Source organism: Thunnus maccoyii, chromosome 8 (assembly GCF_910596095.1).
Source record: "Thunnus maccoyii chromosome 8, fThuMac1.1, whole genome shotgun sequence".
NCBI lineage: Eukaryota > Metazoa > Chordata > Actinopteri > Scombriformes > Scombridae > Thunnus > Thunnus maccoyii.
The window spans coordinates 23,876,232-23,900,190 of record NC_056540.1 but is presented as its reverse complement, the minus strand read 5'-3'; the positions used below and the strand labels follow the sequence as shown (position 1 = coordinate 23,900,190).

General features: G+C 41.2%; 1 protein-coding gene and 1 long non-coding RNA gene across 13 annotated transcripts in view; one reads left to right on the top strand and one right to left on the bottom strand.

Annotated features, from left to right (window-relative positions):
• Window positions 1–23,959, bottom strand: part of LOC121901576 — a 214,293-nt gene that overhangs the window by 22,570 nt on the left and 167,764 nt on the right. For 7 of the 9 annotated variants that reach the window (XR_006097325.1, XR_006097324.1, XR_006097319.1 and 4 more), the window contains one exon: window positions 3,118–3,315. This is a non-coding gene — a long non-coding RNA (uncharacterized LOC121901576). Of the gene's footprint in view, window positions 1–1,202; window positions 2,472–3,117; window positions 3,316–23,959 lie in introns of those variants that run through there. The other 2 variants (XR_006097326.1, XR_006097327.1) reach the window with 2 other exon arrangements.
• The window catches only part of rab28 (RAB28, member RAS oncogene family), a 47,865-nt gene that overhangs the window by 9,016 nt on the left and 14,890 nt on the right, over window positions 1–23,959 (top strand). For 2 of the 4 annotated variants that reach the window (XR_006097317.1, XR_006097318.1), the window contains exons 3-9: window positions 1,095–1,183; window positions 3,202–3,331; window positions 15,394–15,497; window positions 15,605–15,682; window positions 19,722–19,798; window positions 22,945–23,144; window positions 23,282–23,315. Coding sequence is in view for 2 of the 4 variants with exons in the window: in XM_042418409.1 (XP_042274343.1) it covers window positions 1,095–1,183; window positions 3,202–3,331; window positions 15,394–15,497; window positions 15,605–15,682; window positions 19,722–19,798; window positions 22,945–22,966 (500 nt within the window). In the remaining 2 variants the exon portion in view is untranslated. Of the gene's footprint in view, window positions 1–1,094; window positions 1,184–3,201; window positions 3,332–15,393; window positions 15,498–15,604; window positions 15,683–18,395; window positions 18,498–19,721; window positions 19,811–22,944; window positions 23,956–23,959 lie in introns of those variants that run through there. The other 2 variants (XM_042418409.1, XM_042418410.1) reach the window with 2 other exon arrangements.

Here is a 23,959-nt window from a genome sequence, read left to right as displayed (position 1 = left end):
TAAAGCTAGTGTCCGGGCACGGTGGATGGGTGGGGATGGCTCTTTATAACACCAAAGAACCGTTATTCATTGCACCCCTCAGTGTAGCTTTACATTGACACTGTATAGTCTAGATGTAGTGACTGTGAACTTCAGCGTTTCCTTCCCTCGCTTTAAAAAGGGGACTTATGAAGGGGTTGAGTCGTCCAGCCGTGTCCACAGTGTACGCTCTGCTCCCCATCGCCGCTCCAGCCCAGCGCAGGGCCCTCATCACACCGACATAAACTCCTCGCTGTCTGGTCCTCCCTCCTCCTCTCTTTTTGACTTTTTTTTTTTTTTTTTCAACCACCCCTTTCATTTTCCAGAGGAAGAAAATATTTATTTGGATTTGGTTTTTGTGCCCTTCTTTCTCTCTCTCTCTCTCTCATTCAGTCCCTCTTTCTCTTTCCACAGGCATGAGGACAAGAGTCTTCTTTTCCTCTTATTTTGTGTTTAATTATTGCTATTTTCCTTAACAGCACATAATTCTCCTCACTGTCCTTACTTGGCAGGATATGGCACAATGCAAACAGCTCTTCCCAGGCTAATAAGAAGTCATTTTTTTTTACTGCCAGGGTATTGAGAATGTTTAAATTAGAGGGTAAGCGTACCTATTCATCCCCCTTAATCTCTGAGCTGGATATTCTTGGATGTGAGGTGTGGGTGACCTGCCAGGCAAGAGTGCTTAGCTTGAAAGATTAATCCCTGATTTATTGTTTCCATTATGTACATCAACAACGTTGACTTTTATTATAGAGATCGCTCACCCAAAATGCAGGCTCCAGTTACAGCTGACTTGTTATTTCCCCAGGATTATAAGTTTTGTTAAAACAAACAATGATTAAAAAGGGCAAAAACATCCAGAGTGGAAACCCAAAAATTACAGCATTATAACGTTTTTGCTCATTTTGTCAATTTTTTTCAATTTAATTTATTAGCAGACAAAAGTATTTTTTTAGAAAAAAGTATGGACTCTGAAACATTAGTGCAAGCTGATTTTTATGTTTTTTGTCATTCAAATATCAATCGTTATTTTACATCACAGGTTATTCTTCTTTCTCCTTTTTCCCCTTTAGGCAATTTGAACGTGACCCTGCAGGTGTGGGATATTGGAGGACAAACGTTAGGAGGGAAAATGCTGGATAAATATGTATACGGAGCTCATGTAAGTTCACACACACACACATACTCATCATGTCGCTACTTTTTTATTTTTTTCGCATAACAAACACAGTTTATCTTTGGTTTCTGCAGCGCCTTTCTTCTTGTACTTAACTGCACTTGAGTCTTTTATTCCTCCAAAGGAAGCTAAAAGACAAACTGTCATGAACTCAGTCACAGGAAGGATAGGAAATTAGTAAAATGCACAAATCAACGGCTTGCGACAACGGTGAAAAAGTCATAGGAAGCACAGGAAGAATTAGTTTCCAATTCCCCATGTAGAGCTGTATTGGTGACTCTGGTCAGGCTTATTATTACAGCCTCGGCAGCTTCATTCAGAACCTGCCACTCCCTCCCTCTGCAGCCATATCATAATAAACTAGCAGGTCAGTAGAGCTTTAATACTCTGTGTCAAATCTCTACTTTTTAAAGAGTTGTTTTATTTTGCTGTTTCATGCCAGATTAAACAAATGTTATTATTACTGCATATCGTAAGTAAGATTGTGAGCAATAAAAATAATCAAAAACAACAAGTAAGTCAAACTGAAACTATTTGAAGGAGTATTTGATATTATTCTTCTCAAAATGAAGGAGACTTAAGGGAGTAAAATAGGCTACTAAATGATGTATTTACTCTCACTTCTCCTATGGAAAACTAAACAGCATGTTGATTATAATGACAGCTGTGCCCTTTAATTTGTGTCAGTGCGTACTAGTTTGTACATCAGCATCCTCAGGTTGCTGTGTTGCTATGGATGAGTGCTATCTGTCACCTCCAAAGTGTCTCTTCATTGAGGAGGCCTGCTATAAGACTACACTGTGTCTTATATGAGAACCACACAATAACAAAAGACCTAGCATTTGGGTGCAGGAAGGGAAACTGTCACCATACGCCAGCTATGTCCAAGTACACTTAAGTCATATTTGACATCAGTATGATTTTTTTTCCCTTCCCATGAATCTACAAGGCTTTAAAAATAGTGAAAGTGACACATTTATTGGCATTTTCTGTGCTCTGCTCTAAATTGAGCACTTATTGTGTGTACATTAACCACATCTGCCGCACTTCCTCTACGGTCACTCTCCTTCTTCGGCGAGATGTCGTACATCACTGCCACATTACGGCACGTTGCTCAGGGAGTTTCTCGTCAGCGTCGTATGGAACTTTCACACCTATTGTTCAGCACTATGCGTCCTGTAATCAATCATGGCTGTTCGGAGAGACGCGCGGGTAATTGTCGGAGGCGTAAGCTGTCGTCACCGTCCCCGCGTGTTGTGACAGTGCGTGTCTGCTGAACAAAAAGGAGCAGACACCCCTTCAGTCGTGTTGCATCATGCAGCTTAAAGTAAAGACGTTTACCTTGGCTCACATTAATTTCCAAGTCCTGTAGAAATGACACAAGCTCGAAGTAACGATAACAGATAGTTGAGTGATAATTTGTGTTGAATTATGCCATCAACTCTTGTATCTGTGTTTACTTTTTGATTAATTTGTGTTTGTGTAAATATCTCTGTCTGGAGTATTTGCTTAAACATGGCTCTGGTGTTGTTGCATGACTGTGTAGAGCATTCAGTGTTGAGGATTACATAGGGAGGAGGAAAATTTCTCGAAGTCTCGAAATGTCTCATTCATCAGCTCAGATAGTAGATAACTGGCCCTAACTTCTATTTTTCACTGAATTTCAAGTGTTTTATAAAAATGAGAACTCTTGATGTACAATTTTCATTTTAAAAACAGACCCACATGAATCCAAACAGTGAATCATAATAGTACTAAACATAACTTATAGTATGTGTGAGTGTGTCCCTTAATAGGCGAGTCTGTCCCCTACTCTAAGAAGAGGAGCAGTGCCACCTACTGTTCCCTTGCTCACTCTATATTACTCAATATCTTGACATGAATGAAAATCAGCTAAAAACACTAAGCTGTGTACTCACAACCAGTCTCTCCCACTGAGTAAATGAAAGGTGGTTCAGCGAGCGTCAGAGTCAACATTGTTCCTCTGTCTTTCTCCAACGCAGGGCGTTCTCCTGGTGTACGACATCACCAACTACCAGAGCTTTGAGAATCTGGAGGATTGGTTCAGTATGGTGAAGAAGGCCAATGAGGAATGTGATATTCAGCCTGTTGTCTCCCTGATAGGAAACAAAAGTGAGTATTACACATATAACAACACACAAACACACACACAAGTTGCTTGTTCTCATCATCTCGTGAGAACATTAAGCCTGTTAGGAGTATTACAGTACTTTAAAAAAAAAAACTGTTCTGCAGTTTGTGATTATAGAAAGCTTTGACAAATTACATTATTTATTTTAATTTCTACCAAATGGCTGCAAATGAAATGAGGTTATCTTACATATGTTGGACTGATTATTTCTCTATCTATTCATTTCACCCGGACACATTTTTCATTTTACGTGACTGTGTTTGTGCGTGGAGGAGTGAGTGTTTGATGGTAGCAGACGTGTTTGTTAGAGCACCAGATAACTGATCTGTGTGATAAACCTGTTGATAAGAGAGTGAGGTTTTGGAGCGATGGGAATGCTGATGTTTGTGAACTCTGGGGAGTGAGTGACGATGATTTAAGATCCCCGGGCCAATGGACCTAGGGCACCGCTTATCTGTGGCCCCCCTCCCTTTTCAGTCAGTATACCTCTAACCCCCCCCCAGGCCCGAGCCTCTGCTCCTGTCCCGAGTCATCGGTTAAGGAGAGGAGACGAACTCGACGTTAACCAGACGGCTCTCCTCCTATCAGCCTGCACCCATCCACCCACCTCCAAAATAAAGAGTAATAATGATGACTCTTTTTAAACATCCTCTTGACAGATGTGGAGTCATGGCTGCCGTCGTGTTATTGTAAAGCGAGGCGTCAGTGTGTGTGTGTGTAATGGTGACTGTCCACCTTCCCGGGCGATGATGAACGGTCAACAGAGTGGTGCCTGCACACAGGAAGCTCTCGCTAATGTTACTCAACAGGGACCATAGGTCACGGTTTAATTCGCCTGTCTAGAGCAGATTCTCTTGTCTTTGCATCCGTTGCATCTCCTAATGCCCCGGCTTTAACGGTGGGCGCCTCTGTATTTAGGCTAGGTTTTGGGTGTGTGGGTGAGTGTGTGTACTGTAATGTTTAAGTAGTGTACATCCCGCTGTCAGGCTCCTCACCCCCACACTCACACAGTCATGCTCCCCCTAATGGCTCTATTGCCGAGAATGGCCCATGTGTGTTTTTTCTGTTCCTACAGGCTGAAAAAAGGAAAACAAAATCCCACACAGATTGCCCCGCTAGGAGCAATCAATTACCTTGCGAGACTTTATGAATCCCTGAACCCTCCCATGGACTCCTTTTTTTTTCAGAGCTTGAAGAGAGTTAGTCTAGCCTCTAGTTGGAAATGTCCACACCTACATTTCTGTTTTAGTTTCTTTCTCTCCACCCTCTCTGTAAGTTTTGCAGAAGATCTTTTAACCTTTTTAAGTATTGTGGCATTTTCTTTTTCCAGCCTAAATACTCACATTAACAATGAGCTGAGCTTACAAATACACAGCATTCTTTTGGGAGCGGAGTTAAGATTTCTTTGAACTAGTTCCCATGATGTCGGACTGAGTGAGGCAACATGTTTGTGACGACTGAAATAGAAGCACAGACATAACAAGGAGCTTATAAAAACGCTACAGATTTATGTCTCTGTGAGGACTTGTCTTAGGGGATATTTTGGTGTTTCACCACTCAGAGATTTTTAGTGTTTATACTCAGATAAACTAAGGTGAACAGTGGCTGTAGAAGTCACAGCACGGCAGTACTTACATGCATCCACTATGCAGCTGAAAGTTTTTTTCCCCCATGTACTAAAAGACCTGTTACAGTGTTTTACATTTTTTTTTGTGTTCTTTTCAGATAGAGTCAACATTGAGGCTACAGTCCAATGTCACCTTGTTTGGCTTACTAACAGTACATGTGCTGCAGTATACATTGAGCTTAAATTTCCTGAATTGCCCTGCGCCTGCCTCCTAGTTTAATTTGAACAGTCTTCTTTACCCGGCGTACGGTAATTGAGCCCATGGACCAGACTGGTTCATTAATGATACTGTCTCCTCCTCTCCTTACCCTGGCCTGACTGCCCTCCTGTGCCATGTCACTGCGAGGGAACAACCTTTCCTTTCTTCGGCTTAGCATGGCCGGCTGGGGTTAAGTGTGCTTGTTAAGCACCAGTATGCTGCACCCCCTTGCCCTCTACATGCTGCCCAGAGCCTTGTGTTAAATAATGGCACCACTTGTAACAATTCGGAGAGGAAGCCAATGAAATATTTTATTGAGGACACACATATGTGCACACAATTATTTATGCAAGTGTGTGCACGCACACACAGACACTCACTTTACCTAAGTGCATAGAAACATGCACTTAGGTAAAGCAACACACTTGTGGAGTTTCTGGGAACACATGGGTAATGGAAGAATGCTAAGCTCTTGGTCTGTCTAAACATACTATAACTGTTTATTACAGTGCAGCCCAGTGTAACACTGTATGGTACACAGGAACTTCTCAAGAGAAATGTTGGCTTGTTGCACAGACATCTCCTCCACCACTCGAGTGTTTCATTTTTAGTAGACTAATAAGTGCAGTGTGTTTTGAAAGAGTAAACGATAAATTCTGTTGCTCTTTGCTTAACAACAGCTGCATCTGGCCTATTCAAGACTGTTTGTCTTTTAGGTCAGAGATTGTCTGAAGTCACTGATATAAGAAATATGGCATACTGTTAGCAGTTCTAATTACATCGTCCTTGAACGGGACCATCTCTATTTTAAAATGACTTACGTTACTGTTTAAAGTTAATACTTGAAATTAGTGCACATATTTCTCTGTAGACATTAAGCTTGTGTCGTTTATCAAACCAATTTGTTTTTATTGAGCGGGGATCGCAGGACCCCTGCTCGCTCCCCACACATCACCCTTCCCATTGCTAGCGCTCTCTCCCTCAGGAACTCCAGGAGCATCCATCATGGGCTTGTACAGCCCTTATTTGGGTGACTTAAATGGGTTCAGTTCTCTTAACCCCTCCTCATCACTCATGGCTTTTTGCTCAGAGGTTCTAACACTGTTCACTGCTGATCCACTCAGGCCTGCCATGGGAAACGTCCCGTTCTACAGGGAGATAAGATCCCGCATGAAGAGAATTTGTACACTCAATTATGTCTTACCTGCTTTTCTCTTCTGCTCTGTTTCCTTTTACCCTCGCTTTATTCTCTAAGTCCCTATCTTGCGCCATCTCTCAAACACACTTGCACATTCATTTTCATTCCTGTGCAAACACTAACTCTTTCAATCACATACTTAGACTGACTCTTAAGGCTTATCTCTCACATGTGTAGACTAACACTTCTGCTGTAGCTGCCTTTACTTACAGTAATGTCTTTTCATTGGCTCTGTGTCCCTGTTGTGTTAAACAACATACGTGTGTTTGCCTTCTGCACGCTACGGCAGATCTCACCGCATACCGTTACCCGTCGCACTTCTCTCTCCCCAGTTTTCCATCCAGCCATGTGAAAGTCAAAGCGAAACATGGATCTTCTTGTGAAGCATGTCCTTGCCACCAACATTGTTAGTCTTGAGTTGTTTGCCCCCTTGGCAAGGCCTCTGGTGAAGTTGAAGCCTCTCCCCCCTCCCCACCTCTCTCACCCCCGTCACCTCCCTGCCCCTGTAAAGCTGCCACAGTTCCTGTCTGTTCAGTGTAGGCCTGCACATTTCTTAATAGAGAGATGCTCAGAAGTCCAGGAGCGCAGAGGAGCTCAATGCGCTTCTGTTTTTGGTTTAGCTCAAAAATGTTTTTCCTGGCTCAACCCACTCGTACTTAGGTCCTCTTACAACAAACTAAAAGGTCCTAATTGCCCCCAAGGGAAAGGTTTAGCCACAATAGACATTAGGTGGGACAAAAGCCCAGTACTCTTACCCCGGCACCCTCACCCCTCCCCAGATAGAAGGGATGAACACGTCAGCAGTGTCTGTGTTGCACTGTGGGTAGTGCGACCACAGGTTCGACACTGTAAAACATTATATATACAGTATATAGACCTAGTAATGCACGGTGTATGGTTGGATAAAGATCTGGAATGTTTACAGTTTACAGCAAATCCAGTGTTTCCTGTTTCTCTTTTATATTTTATTAAAGGCAAAGGGCCAGGATAGACGTGTTTATCAAATTGTCTCAGTAACTGCACTGACTGTAGTCGGCTGTCTTTCTGTGAGACGGGATGGGAAATAAAGATTCAGGTTACAACAGGGATACGGAGGGATGAATGAAGAATTACAGTTGTATAACACTGCTGCCGATAAGTCAGTGTAAAATTACTGCCGTCAATACTGTCTAGCAGCAATGAAGAAATACTTACCAGGGTTTGCTACGAGTGCCAATCCGGTATTCTATGCAAAATGTACTAAATGCTTAGATTTAATTGTAACAACTCTTTGACCCAGCTCTGGTCCCTGCACTCATCTCTCTTGACTCTCATGCCTGTCGAAACATGGAAAGTCCTCATTCATTTTAGCCATCCATAAAGCAAATATTGTTGCACATGCAGTAGATGATCAGTCTTCGAATACCTTCTTGTGTGGTAAGTCATGGGCCATTTGAGTTGCACAGCGCAGCTTAGCCACCTGACCTGAGTGCAGCCTGGAACCCTCATCATGCTCAGGCTGTACTTTATTTCTTCACTTCTCCACAACATTGATATGGAGGAATTCCTGGAAGGGGCCTTGCTGACACAGGGCTGGGTAAATAACCGATTGATCTGGATCCACAGGCATATATTATAAATGTATGTGAAAAATCAACACAGTTTTTCCCTCTTTTTTTTGCTAAATCTACTTTTTTGAGGTGTGAAATATTACATCACTGACTTTGCGCCCTGTTCCCGCTTCAGGTTTTAACTTGGACGGTGTTTGCTCAGGCAGTCATGAGCAGAACTCACTTTTCCATGTTACAGTTCACTGCTGCGGCTTTAAGTTGAATATGTAGGTCAGTCCAACGCATCGTTGCTACGAGCAAAGATGATATTTCACATACATTCATAATATATGCCTGTGGACTTAATTATGAATAGATTCATGATGCGATGCGTACAATTACGAAGGCTCCCCTGTGCTCCGTATAATTATTACAGCTCATAGTTATGCTGCCGGCTCACAGAGGCATGTATTACTGCTTGCCCATAAAAGTCCACTTAGTTTAACAGCGACAGGAGAGCTTGGACGACATGGCCAGTGAAACCTCGGGCAGCGTCTTGTGCGGTCGGCTCAGAACTGGGCCTTTTGTTCACTTTTCATAAGTCCTGGGAGCCCGTTAACCCAGCCTGCAAGGCCCTTGGCCCCATGTTTTACTGTAGCAGTGACAGCCCAGCACTCCAGCTCTCTGCCTGCCTCTACAGCTACTGCTGGACACTCTGTTTTACATTCCCTGACCGGGGAGGAAGACCACATTGTTTTACTAGCCGCTGTGGAGTATCTGATTATGTTTTAAAGTGTGAATGCTTGTGTGTGTTTGCACGTGTGTGTGTGTGTCTGCACATCTTTTCACGAAGAACGATCAAATGACAAGATGAGCTGTGATCAATGAGCTGTCGACAGAACACTTCTGACCTAGTGGAAAGCGAGTCCCCTAACGGCCCCGGCCCGTTTCAGGCCACCGGGGCAGGGGTGCCGCAGCACAAAGAGCGCTCTGTCTCTGTCAGGATTCCCCCGAGGACTCCTGCACAGGCCCCGCTCACCTCGACAACACCAGCCTACTAACAGCACTTCATCTGTCTGTACTCACTTGAAAAAGTCATGATAACATTATTAACTTAGCTTCAAGTTTTAATATGTTGATGATTATTTCACCATACTACCAGCAATTATACAATGACCGAAGTCATTAACAGCAGTATAGAACAGACTACATTGATCTTGGAATTACATTCTCCTCAATTTTAAGGGGATTTAAGGCCAGAAGTAATATTAAAAAATATTTTCAGACGCTTTTACATTAAATTTAGATGTTCCAGTCCTGAGAAAATAAACAGTGCCTACTATAAACAATACCTACACTGTTAAGGACTAATAAAATGTGCAAGTGTACCGTTTACTTGACTTCTGAATGACGGCATAGTGTACTTATTTAGGAGTAAAGAAAGCACAACTTCTGTGACACTTTTTGTATTTTTTTATTGAACAAAGATAAACTGGGAACTACCTTATTAGGGGAAATAAGTTATTATTTGCTTTTACATTATGCTGACCATATTTAGCATACAGGTAGAGTTATCACGCCTTTCACATTTCAAAACACAGTTTTTATGAGCTCTCTCCAAGTCATGTAAACCAGTTGGACCCAATCATTTAAACGTTTCACATAAATACCACTAGTCATTCTAGTCATTTTGCTTTATTAGCCACTAATGCTGTGAAAGTTAAATCAATGTCTAATTCAATCAAGCAGCACACTGAATGATTCATTATACTTTCACAGACTTTTTGAAGTTGTAAAAGTTTCCCCGCATCTTGTACTAGAAAATTTAGGGGTAAATAAAATGTCACTTGCAATTAACCTCCTGTATTCTTTACCACGCTCGAAGGTGAAATTATTCTGTTGCTATTCCAGACTCCTCTATTGCATTTTCAAAATTAACATTGATTTTTAAGTGTACTTTAATTTATTAGAAATCATATACTAACTTGTATTATTTACTTATAAATTTTTTTTAGAAATTGAGCTTGCTGGCAGGATAATATGGCATTGATATATTAGTATAACAACATACTAATCACACAGAAAACACACAGTAGACTGACCTGTAATATCATTGTAATGTGGGTGACTTGGACCTTGGAGTTTGTGACCACTTGTGGTGCTGTAGAGCAATGTTTTGATTTATACTTCATAAATTGTACTTAATTTAAAATAGCATTCCACTTAAATTTAAATTTTAAAAATGTTAATGCAAAACAGCTTTTTTTCCAACCCCAACCTGCCACTTATTTTTTCATTTTTATTTAAACTTTATTAAACCAAAGTCCAAGTCCCATTGAGGTTGGAGACCCGGTCAAGTTGCAGACAAAATAGTGCAAAACCAGGCAATAAATACAAAAATACTGACAACTGATAACAATTTAAAAAAGGCTAACAGAGGAGCCATTTACCATAAAATAAATAGTCTTGAATTCATCAAGATATATAAAACTCCTTTTGCAGACAAGTGAAATAGAAGCAGAAAACATTTAAAGTCTTCTTTCCTGATCTCTGTCTGAACATCTGGGTCAGACAGCAGATGTGATCCGAGATCATGACTGCAAGATGAACTCGGTGAAAGAAGTTAACAAAGATATGACAGAAGTTTGCCCAGAATGGCTTCATAAATAAAAATATACCAATGTCTCAGTCAATGTATGGACAGAGAAGACATTTTTGGTAACATATCGCCACACACTGTGAGTCCAACATTCGGCAACTCTGTGCTGCTGCATTGATCTAAAAGGTTGCTGCACGTAACCAGGATGCTTTGAGACGTGTGAGCACTTCTTCTGCCTCAGAAATGATGACGGCGTTCTTATGTAATTGAATGTGGTGAAGCAGTTAGAGCACAAAACCCTATTGAATGTCAGAGCTGCAGAATAGTTCTGGGATGTTTTTATTAACTGTGTAGTGCATAGTGAACATTTTGCTCAGACAGTTGTAAATCATTTCATTAGGAGTCGGAGTATACAGTCTGAACTGGTTCATGGTTGTCATTGAGGGGAAACTGAGACGAACCCTCTTAACAGGGTCTTAAAGGCATAGTGTGAGGTAATGTTGGAAGTGATAGGTTCTCCCCAGGGGTTGATTAGGCTCAACCCTGTAACTTTCGTTTAATGGGATATGACCCCTCAGAGCCCTGAGTCTCTGACAACACACGGCCCACCATTACTACCACACACAGACACATAGACACACACACACACACAGTTCACACATTCCAGCCTCAGCTCTCGTTCTCCCTGCTACACCAACTGCTGTTTAGTTTAAAATGAGGCTGTCGGCAATTAACTGTGTTAAGTCAAGCTTATTCTACTGGCTGTTGCTCGCTGGGTAAACTGTTACAATTGGTCCCCAGCAGCCGGCTTGGTAGAACAGTGAGTAGGTGTCTCTGTTATCGCAGCAGGGTTTTAAAAGGCCCACTGAGGATCTCACAGTGCAGTGTAGATTTTCAGGCTGGGTAGCCAACATAGACCTATTAATTTATTGTTTCGCCTTGGCAATGTCTGCTGGTGAAAAAAGAAATAAAAAAAAAAAGTCGTACTTTGTTCACATTTGGCCAGTCATCAATGAGAATATCAATAAAAAGTGCCTAAAAATGGAAGGTATGTTGCCAGTAACATTTTAGCTTTGGTGTATTATTTTCCACCTTTAATACAAGACTTTTGTAACTTTTTAAAGAATAAATAACACATCGTTCTTACAAATGAAAAGCTGAATTAATCAATGTTAGCTATTGTTAGCAAACTTTTTCCACTTTTGCTACCCTTACATCATGTTTTAGCATTAGCATTATCCTGTAATGATCACTTTTGACCACAGTGGCAACTTCTACTCTCAGTTTCAGTCATGAAATATGGCCCCTTTTAACCAGATTTGCAACATGCAAGCTGCAACTTGCAACATGAGATCATTCCCTCTCAGGATAATTTTAACACATTTAACTAAACAAAAGAAACTCCATACTTGTGACTCACACATAGGCATGCCAGAGGACTGTAGGACTCACACGTTTATCTGCAATTTGAGTGACTATTTGTGGCACTGTTTGCGATCTGCATGTAAGCGAGCCTAAGCAACAGTTACAGAATAACAGCGTAATAAAATCAGTAAACTCATTCTGTAATGTCGGTTACAAAGCAGAAACTAGCTAAGGTTCGCTAACATTATCTTAGATTAGCCAGCATCAGCTGCTGGTTAGACCAGGCCAAGTTAGGCTGAAGCAGCAAAACCACTGAGTGTGTTGAACTGGATAGGGAGGTGTTTTACTGCTTATGAATTCAACTTTCCATTTTTAAGAGGTGGAATGTCTTATTTTTCTTTCAAAAGTTACATAGCCTCACATGAGGTCTTAGCCCAATGACAATAGCGTTAATTCATTATTTTTTTACTTATTTAATTTCAATCACTGGCAGTTGGTGCACGCTCTCTTCAGGGAAAGGTCATTAGTTTTTGTTTAAAATTTGCTCCAGGCAGATTACATCCAACCTCTTTACCGATTCAGTTTTCAAGTTTTCAGTGACATAAAAGAAAACCTGTCCAAGTCTGTCTGGATTCAGGATAATCTGTTCTGAGTGAGAGGATTCTTTCCATGAGGCAGCTAAGCTGACATCCTCACAAACACCAACTTTTGGAGAGGAGCATCCATATTTTCTTCTCATTTGGTTGTGTTCCCATTTATGTAATAGGTCACTGTTATAACAAACCAGTTATTTACGGTAAAAGCCTCATTTATCCATTAGATATCAATCTCTAACTGTTGTCTTGTAATTCACAGCATTGACAGGCAGACCTTTTAAATAAACACTGATGGTGACCAGAGCGAGGGAGGGCCATCGCTCTTGACGAGTGATGATCCCCTCTACTATCTCTATGCGCTCAGAGGCCTAAACAGTTTATTTCGTGTTTGCAGTCACTTCCTAGGAGTTGTTAGGCTGATGTACAGTTTGACAGAAACGGAGGGAAACCAGATCATCTGAGGAAGATTGTTTTGACCTGATAAGTAGAAATGGGTACATTAGGGAGAAAAATGGAGCAAAACACTAAAACTGTGGGATTAGTCCTGTATTCGGTTTACACAGACAGATGCCACATGCTGCTAAATTCTTGTGTGTGAGAATGTGGGCCCACCTTTTATTTTGTGAGGGACCTATTAGTAAGTAGCTGCTCATAAATCACGTATTGCACCGAGAACACACACAAAATCGAGAGTGAGGAATGTGTGTTTTTACACTTAGTGGTGTATTTATACGTTAGAATATATGTCGACAAAATAATCTCACTGCAAGGTTCATTTAACAGCTACTCTTGAGCTTTCAGTTATATCACATGGTCTTCATCAGCAGATAGTTTGCTCAGTTGTCATAGATTTGTAGATGGGGGGAAAAAAAAGTACTGACACGGGTTTAAGCGCTAAGAAATATGAAACATCTGGGCTGATGAAGCTCATATGATACAATCGAAAGCCCCAGAAAAGTCACTAAATAGACTGTATGGTGAGATTATTTTGTCAACTGCCATTTTCCAGGTCAGAAATGAATTTTGAAATCCAACATTAGAGTTACAGCTGCAATAAAATGATTATTTTAGTTGTTGTTTAGTCTGCAGAGACTATGAAATGTCAAAAAATGGAAAAAAATAAATAAAATAGCCGCCACAATTTCTCTGAGCCCAAGTTGACATCTTTGAATTTCTTGTTTTGTCTCAACAACAATCCAAAACCCAAAGATATTCAATTTAAAATGATGTATTTGACAGAAAAGAAAAACAGCTGATCACCACACTTCAAAGTTGTTTAAAAAAAGTGACGATTAATTGATTATTAGAATTTGATGGTGATTGTCTGGCAGACTTCTTTACTTTTTATTTTTCTGCTGTTGTTTTTTTTTAATATTCCTTGCAGCCTAGTTCTGAATTTACCGTCTGCTTGATGCTCACAGGCAGGATTCAGATCCTTCACTCACTCGTACCTCGTTTTTACTTACAGTAACGTGCCACTCTTCCTCTGCTCCTGAGCCGCTATGTTAATATTGGCTAATCTAACCGTGACACATGATTGATAACCTTTCCCAAGTGTGCAGGATCCAAAGGATTAGCAGTGTTTACTTGTAGTAGCATGCTGGGTACCTCCGCTGTTAATGACTGGAATTAATAACCTGCTGACGCCCATGAGACAGCTATGTTTATGTACAGGCAGAGACGTGACAGTCTGCCCTGGACATTGAGTAGATGTAAAAGTGTCTGCCCTTGCCCAGAAAGGTTTGTGTTTATATGTCACTTATGATGATGGTAATATATGTTTTAGTCTAAAATGATTCTAACCAAATGTATTTTTTTATCTGTATGGATTGGCCTTTAACATTCTTGGGTCATATGACTTACTGAGATATTAATAATACTGAGTTAGTGCAGTGTTTACATTTCTCCCTCGCTATGTATCTGTCTCTCTCTTTCTCTGCTTCTGGTTTTGTGCTCCCTCACACACACACACACACACACACACACACACTAATGGGCATGAGAACGGGGTAGAGCCTTGACAACTTCAATGAAACCTCACACAAAGAGTAAAACTCGCGGGGACGAGAGAAACGCAACACCGTACAGTAGCCCGACCTCCTCCAGCTACCATAGACGTGTATGCACCAGATACCGGGCGTGGCCGCCTTTCCGCACAAAGCCAGAAATAAAGAGCGAAGCTATTGCTTTCAGCAGCAAGACCCTCAGGTGACCCTCCTCATCGACCTCGGCATGACCCCATAGCAAGGGAGGAGAGAAGCAAAGCGCCCGGTATCACTGCACAGGAGTCGAATGCATGAGGACGCCACCACAATAGCTAAAAGGGAAGGTGCTGTCATTGTGTGCTCCCAGTAAATCAGAGTGAAGATGACAGTCTCAGTTCTTGAGCCTTGTGTGCCCACCTTAAAGGCCGACACGCTCATAAGTCAAACTGTTTTCTCCATCTACACTCTTGCTGAGAGTTTAGCCTGAAGTCTTCGGTCATCCTCGCATTGTTTCTTAACCATTTCTCCACAGCTGGGCTGGTTTGTCTGTTTCAGGTCAAATAGAGGTTCATGGCTTCAGGGTGCAACTGTACTAGACTTACACTGTGGAATGTGTCACATCAAGCTTTAACACCAGCTGGGAATGGGAGCTCGGGGCTACTGAATTGATCATTTCCACTCTCGAAATCCCTGAAATGAATCCCTCATAAATTTAAAAAAATATAACAATCAGCTGCTGTAGCTGCTGAAAGCAACATAATTGAATTATGCTTTGTTTTAACATGTCTTTATGTGCACCGTCCTTATAAAATAGGCAGACTCGTTCCATCTTAACTCAAGTGTAAACTGTTATCTTTTCTGTTTATGTTCAGGTATGTGACAGTTAACCCGGAGAGAGTGCTGTATAACCAGTTTTCTCACCTCACACTGTGTTTTCGTCCGCAGTTGACATGGAGCACATGAGGACAGTGAAGGCTGACAAACACCAGCGCTTCTGCCAAGAGAACAGCCTCATCAGTCAGTTCGTATCGGCCAAGACAGGGGACTCGGTGAGTATCAGCTGATTCGACAAGTTACAATAAAAGTGCAAAAGTGACTTTAATAAGGTTTAACCTTTCCCTTTTTTATTTTCCGTTTGTGTTATCTCTTTCTTTAGGTGTACCTTTGTTTTCAGAGAGTGGCTGCTGAGATTCTCGGTATAAAGCTCAACAAAGCAGAGATAGAGCAGTCCCAGGTGAGCCCTTTCACTCAAATTTCACCAGTACTTCTATGCAGCTGCCTCCTAAAGCTTATTTGCTCCTAACTAAGATATGAAATTTACATTTTTTCTCCTCTGCTTTGACCATTCTGCTCATAAATGTATAACAGATTGGTAAAGAGTGAAAGTTGAAGATGATTCTTTAGTTTTCTTCTCTCCTAGCATGATATGCAATGTTACGCCTGAACGTAAGGGAGGTCACAGGGAGTGTGTTAGGTCAGCGGAGGTCACCACACACTGTAAAGGACCTTTTGTTGTGTAAACACGAGTTTGTTACGTCTGCCTCCTGTGATCGTCTACCTGCCACTGACACTGCCCATCTGTAAATAGACCCACATTGACCACATTAACGCGTGAAGTCAGAGGTGAAAGGTAGGCAGTTGTAGGGGTGAGAAGGTTAGGTTGGCTGGCTGATTTATTTGGTTTATCTCCCACCGTTTTGGGCCAAAACAGGGTCTCAGCTTGCCAGCCAGACCAATGTGCCCAATGGTGGCAGCTGTAGGATTTACAGGGTCACCTCCCCCAGAAACATTAATCCTGGCTCTGATATGACCAGTTGGAGCCACACTGGCTGGGTAGTGGTTGATGAGGCTGGGGGCTACAGAGAGGTCAGGACCCCCAGAGAAGGGAGAGCATGTAAGGGAAGGACTGGCCAAATTCTCAAGCCCCTCTCCCATCACCAACACTGCCGCTAACTGAAAATGACCACCGGCTAATGGAGCCGTCCATCTACTTTGCTCTGTTTCCCCTCCCTTGATAGCTCTGTCAATAAAGCAAAGTGCTTTAATCCAGGCTAATCAAGCAGGGTGAGAGGCTGGATCCAGTACACTCTTCAAGGAGAGAGGTGAAGACGAGTTGACAGAAAGACAGTGTGACGGCGTGAAGTGTTTTTTTTACATTCATTTATATACAGTCTAGACAAAGTTCTGAATCATTTTTGTGGAAAGAATAGTGTAATAATAGCCCCATTGTGGTGACCGTGTTGCCATGGCTCAATAACTTTGAATGTGCACCAGTGAAAGTGCCTACTGTAAAATACAAAGTGAGTGAGTGTAGAATACCTACACATTTATAAAATATGATCAACTGGCACTGTTTCTTTTTCATTATTATCTAAGAGACTTAGTGGCTCTCTTAGCCTCATCAGTATATCTGAGTTAACAGTAGTTCTACAACAAAAAGTTGCCAGAAACCTTGAATTAGCAAAAATCATTAATATTTCTAATTATGTGCCACCAAATCTGCAGCAGCTTAATGATTTTATCTAGTCTAATTTCCCATCCAGAGCAAAAACAACAGCATACAAAGTCTCAAAAAGATGATATAGTTTTATAATGTGTATGAAGGAATGACATAATGAGATTGTGTCATGGATATAGAGATGAAGCTTTGAGCAGGTCATGGCTCAGGGTCTAGCCGTGGGGCCAGTAAAGCCTCATTATCAGCTGTCAGGTTTAGAGAGCTGAACATGAGGGTCACAACCCCTGACAGTATTATATCTGCCTGGCAGCCCTCTCCGTCATGGTCCTCTGTCTGCTAGATCAGATGGCGAAGCCACGAATCACTCACTGACTCCGACACCAGGCTTCAGCAGCTCGTTAATCAGACAACCAACCAGGTGCCTGGTATTCAGCCATGTTCTCTGCTCTTCGGTGGTTGTGTAGCTTAAAGACCAGCAGCCTGTCGCACCATTACCATCAAATGTTGGCTGATTTAATCTGGACTTCCTACTACGTCCAAACTTATGTCCAAACTTGTTGCACCAATAGATATATTAAGTATATATGGTATAAAGGGACCTAGAGGAACAAATACTGCCTTTGTTTACATTGGCAACATACAATTAGATTCCTGTATTGATAAGGAATTCTCTATAACAATTTTCACCCTTTTGATCAGGAAATTTAATCACATACCATAGTTCACCTTTATATTATCTATGTCTCTATTAATGTTCCTTTACTCATAGCTAGTAGGAGGGAAGTTACATACTATGAAAAGTGGACAATTCACAGAAACAGAAACAATTGGTTGAGTAATCGATTGGTAGATTGACAGAAAATGAATCACCAACAATTTTGATAATCGAGTAATTGAGACATATCAAGTAAAAAATGCCAAACATTTGCTGGATCCTTCCTCTCAGAAGTCAGGACTTGTGTCTGTCTTTTCTCACTTTGTCAACTGAATATTTTTGGGTTTTGGTCAGACAAAACTAGCAATTTAAAGATTTCAAATGAGGCTACCGAACAAAAACTAAACAAGTGAAAGAATCAACAGATAATCAAATGAATGAAAATAACTGTTAGTTGCAGACCTAATTTAATGTTTTATGTTTATTCCTTTTACCCTCAAGATTGTGTTTCTTTTTTGTGTCAGCATTAGTGTTTCCATTAAAAATCTGAAGTTAAGGATTCTGGTTTCATGATTCATTTTTAAAAAGTCATGTTGTTGGCTTGGCCGTGTGCGCTAGCTGTGCCCACTGAGGTCATGCTTCACATGTTTTTGTCTGTTTCTCACATTTCTTGTTCATTTCTCTCAGTCTATAACCATCTCCTCATCCTCACCCTATCTGGCTTTGATCTCCATTGTTTTCACTCCTATCATCCTCTCTCATGCCTTTCTTTTTTTTTTGTCCTTTTTGCTTTCCTTCATTTCTCCACTGGCGTGATGTGTTGAACCTGCTCAGAGGATCGTGAAGGCTGAGCTGGTGGACTACCCACAGGATGAAGGCCCAATTAGACAAGAGAACAACCAGAAAAGCAAAATATGTTCGGTTCAATAGTTGGAAGTATGTCTCCAGTTACATAAATATATTTCAGTGTATCTGTTCAATGAAAACACAGCAGCTTTGTAGTTGTGGTTCAGATTAGAGCTTTAGAAAAAGTAGAGAACCTCATCGGACCACTAGAACCTAATCGCACCTCTTCTGTTGTAGTGTTATGATAGAGTTGACAGTATTATGTTAAACTGTCTAAAGAATCCAAACTATGTGGGTTTTGGTGAGTTGTTGAGTGATGTAGTGAGAAAAACCTTTATGATGGTAACAGACATGACTCCAGTTTGACCTGTGTGTCTGTTGACCGGCATAAGCAGGAGTGCACAAACATTTTTACCAATGACTTATATCATTGCATGGATTTTTTTTTTCTTTTTAAGGCCGTGTGCCAAGAAATGTTTGGCAGGCTGTAGGTTGCAGTGTCTCAGGCTTTATTTCACTGCAATCAACAAGTGATCTTAAAGAGAATTAGAGAAGATTTCTTTACTATCTTGAACTCTTTGTAGAGCTGTAGGGTGAAGTGGATTTACAGCTAGAGACTGATATATCTACGGGGCCGATAAGCTTTTTGCAGATATAACAGCATTAATGTATATGAGGGGTGAACCAAAAAATTCCTGGAATTAAAAAAGAAACAAAAAACTGTCATTATAAATCTTTCAGTAGTACCTTTCTAATCCCTTTCAAAATAGTCTCAATACAGCGCTTCTCCCATTCCTGGAAAAAATTTCCTGTAGTCGTCTTTTGTCACCGTGTCCAGAGCCTCCTGCGATTATTCCTGGATTTCTTCCACGGTGGCAAATATTCTCCCTTTCAGTCCCAATTTGAGCTTCGCCGAGCTGTAGACATACGCTACCTAGCTTTAAATCCGATAACTAAACCATACTCCCGTGCTGTTGATGGCTTCTGGAAATTTTTGGTTCCCCCACACGGAAACACTGACAAGTATGAACTGAAAAATGATCTGCTCAGTACATATCTTTGTCACAATTTATAAAATCTAAATTAAGGGATCCTAATCAAAATGCTTATGTAACAAAATGACAGCTGTTATATCATTTTTATCAATATCAACCTCAAAAACCAGTATTAGTCGGAAATAACCAGTGTTTTTTGAAAATATAAATAATTGAGTTCCTCAGCATTTAACACTGTGCAGACTTTTTGCTGTGGCAGCGTTTTAATTGCGTGTGTGTGTGTGTGTGTGTGTTTGTCTGTCTGTTGGCATCTTTTCAGCGAGTGGTGAAGGCGGACATTGTAAACTACAGTCAGGACACCGTGGCCAGGACAGTCAACCCCCCTCGCAGCTCCATGTGTGTGGTGCAGTGACCCCTTCTAACACACACACAAACACACACACACACACACACACACACACACACACACACACACACACACACACACACAGTCACACTTAAAGATGTACAGTTGTCTTCAGTCAGTATTCCTTTTTTTTTGGGGTAACTGGATGAAACGTGTTCAAACTGTGTTCTCTGTATTCCTGTGTGTCAGTCGTACGGGTGAGATGAAGAACAGACTGTGTGGTTTTGAGGCCTTGGCCTGTAGTTGGGATATTGAGCAGGAATGATTTCCTGGGTGGTTTACCAAAAACGGAAAGGAACCTCAATTTTTCAAGTTTACACGCAGCTATCCTTTTATTTCTACAATTCATCCTATACATAATAGACTCTCTCAGTGATTTCTGCATTAGTATGAAGCTGGTTGTTAAAAAGGAAAACAACAACTAATCAGGCGATTGAAAATATTTTTATATATAAATATATATTTCCTCTTCCATTGCTATTAGATATTCTGTTCAGTGATCGTATGTGCTGTAGTATGTTCCTAAAGGTAACACCGTCAACACCTTCTGTCCCTACAACAGCAGAGTGGATTCTGGATAAGAGTTAATGAGAAACAAACAGAGAGGTGAAACCAAAAGCTGCGTTATGTCCATGGTGCTTCTCAGTTGAACAGAGAGGAAATAGGTGTTTAATTTAGTGGACTAAAATAAATTTGTTTTCTATTTGTCAACTAGCGGCTTGCTTGCACTAGCAGTGCTGTGACGTAAACTGTGTACTGTTATTTCACATAGAAATATTTGAATTCTACAATCTTAAATCTAGATTTACATTTTATATTCTTTATTCTTCAGGTTATATCCAAATTATCTCCATAAAGTATCTCCCCCCTCTTTTAAAGATATACATTTCCACACTGTGTGACAGTGCGGGGTTCCTCCTGATAGAGGACGATACAGATGCCGTGTTAAGTGTTGATAAAGTTAGATGGATCTGACACAGGAAGAACCTGAGAGTCAAGCTGAGCATGAGCTGAGCTGAAATGTACCACAGTTTAGTAGAAGTCTTCACATAGCCTTATTCAACTGTCCGTTATAGAACAGAGGTTTGCATTGAAGGACGACTATGACGCATGAAATGCTTCATAGGATCTTCATTTTGACCACATTTTAATAGTCTTTTACAGTTTGTGTATTGTTAGAGAAGACTGACATGTTGTAAGTTTTGCCAGTTTTGTCTAAACAGTTTTTACATGATAGTACATGTTGGCATGATGGGATTCATTATGGTGTCCACCGACCAAAATATCCACCATATGTGTAAAATATGTATTTGTATAATAAAAGCAACCTGCGCTCCATTTCAAAAGGTCATTTAAATTGATTAAAATCCTCAGAATGCATCCAATAAACTCTGATCATGTAAATAAAATGTACGAGATACAACAATGTACAGTTTAAAGTGAATGTTTAGTCGACGTTATATAGCGGTACGTATTTGTGTTTCTGAATAAAAATGCTACATGGAAAATAAGAAATGATTTGTGACGTGCATCTATATACCGTTTGGTTGCAATATTGTTTGTGGGAAAATTAATTTCAATTAATTAGTTTTAGTAGTGAATTTAGTTGAGTCGTAGTTATAGTTTAACCACAATACAAGCTCTTTCAATGTGTGCAGGTCTTCTCATTACTCAGCCTTTGTTAGCTGCATTGCTGCTTGAAGGACACCACAATTGGGTCTTGATTTCTTTGCAGTTTTTAACTCCATGATGGCACAAACCACCACGATAACACTAGGAACAGGTCCTGGAGGTGCTCATTTGAGGTGCAGATGATGAGAACTGGACTGTAGCTGATGAGGGTTTTACAGATTAAAGATCTATGCACTGAAATTTAAGCATAAGGACTGAAACTTGACCACCTCAGAGATCCCCCTCTATACAGGCTAACCTAAGTCTCTGGTAGCTAATGAGCCACCTGGTCTTTGTTCAGTAAGTCTTCACTGAAACAGCCCCTAAATCCACTCTGGACAGATGATACAAACAGCTTTATAAATGGTTGTAAGCTTTATTAAGTAATCACTTAAATCGTCCGGTCTTTTGTTGCTGTCACACAACTGTAAGAGGGTTCTGGTTTTGGGTTTAGCCTTTTTTTCCCCCTGAGTCAATGTCACTGAAACCACCAGTGGATTAAATGCATTTGAAACCACAGAGACAAACAAAACAAAGACAGTATCTTTACGGGAATCTCTTACATTTTATCTTCATCCAGGTGTTGTTCGATGTCACTGCTGAGCTGCTACAAACAACACTGAAACTTAATGGAGAGTCAGGCAGCCCAGCTGGGGTCATTCCAGCACACGTGCATTGTTTCGCTTGAGTGGACGTCTTAAGAATTGTCTCTGCTGAATTTTTGTCAAGAGCTGTCACCGACGCTGACAGGCGAGACTTGCCCTTGGCTTTGCTGCTGTTTAGACAGGTGTTTTTGCAAAGAAAACAACTGCAGCCCGTTTCCAGCTTAGACACTCACAACACCGACGTTCCCCTAAAGACGGAAGGAAAGAATATCACGGAGCGGATAATGCCTGGGGAGGGTGAGGCTTTTGACAGATTGGCAAAAGTCAGGGGTGATTTACGTCAAAATGAATTTGTCTCCCTGTTTCTTCAGAAGCTGCATGTGACTCATTTTGTGTGTTAGTTGGTTTTGGTGTTTGCTCACTCTCCATTTCGGTACACACACCAGTGGAGATGCAAAGGTAAACAGTCAAACTATACGATGTATTTGTTAATATTTATTCAACCACTGTGACACCTTAAATTTGCTCACTACTTTGTAGTCTCAGAATAAGTTTTGGTCCACCATGAAACCAAAACACTTCTTCCCTCTGAAGGTCTTTTGCCTCTACTCTGAGCTTTCAGACTGTATTTACTTGAATTCAGTGGGCACACGTCCTGCTTTTTTGTGTTTCTCTTTCCTCTTCCTGCCCGTCTGTGTTTCTCATTGCTGAAACTCTGCGATGACAGTCTCAAAAAACCACACACGACAAGCTGGTAAGAGGGCCATAGTTGTGGGCTGTGCTTTTTTTTTGTGTGGGTAGAACAGGGCCAACACCCTCGTGATTACCCACTCACCCTCTTCCGTTTTCCACCTGCGCAGAGTGCCAGACCCGCAGCGTTGAGGGAGTAGGCAGGACTGAGTCAACCCCTCTGATGAGCTCCAGTCCCCCTGGTCACCACACTGGCTCCTATTCTCTGTTAGAGCGCAGCGGGCCAGCCAGCAGCAACAGGAGTGACAGGCAAAGCAAGGCAGGGCCTGCGCTAGGCCAGAGCTGGCATCCAGTTATTCAGAGACCCGAGGTGAGCCAGCAGTGCTTAGTTCCCAGGGTACTTCAGACGATTGCTCTTCTCTGTTGTCTGTGGGTGTCCCTAAGTGTGTGTGTGTGTGTGTCTACTGGTAGATCGTGATCTGAGAACTCTGCTTGTCTCGTTTACAGACTGCAGCTTGTGTAGGCAGACGGGACTGTCCTGGTAGGTGCCATGTGTCTGCTTCAGCTGAAAGGCGTATGATTTATTTTAGGGGCAAGGATGTGGGCATTCAGAGGGGTCATATTTATAGTCGTTGGTCTGGTGAGGAGACCTGCCAGTAAAAGCACAGATTCTGAAAAAGAGGCGCGGGGACAGAAAACTGAAAGTCTCTTTAGAGGACATGGATGAATGCTATTTTCAGTGGGCTGTAATGAATAGCACTTAAAACTGAATAGCTCTTGTATCAGATTTTTGATGCAGAGGGAGGGGAGCAATAACAAAGCAAAAGCCTCTTCACTGGGCATGTGATATTCTGTCAATCTAACCAAAAAAAACTGGTGGTGTCGTAGTATTTGCTGAGATAAGCATTCACAGCCTTACATTAAAAACGGTCTGTGTTGGAGTGATAGATTTCCACCTTAGGTACTCAGTTTAAGAAAAAGTCAAGTGAAAATGTTTTAAGCATCAAATATTCACCTCCTGTCTTCAAAGTAGGGCTGAAAGAAATAGTCAATTAATCAACTAGTTGATTACGAGAAATAAATAATTAGCAACAACTTCCAAAAATCTTCTGGTTCCAGCTTCTCAAACGTGAAGATTTGGCTGTGATAGTAAACTGAACATATTTGTTTTGTTGTTGTTGTTTT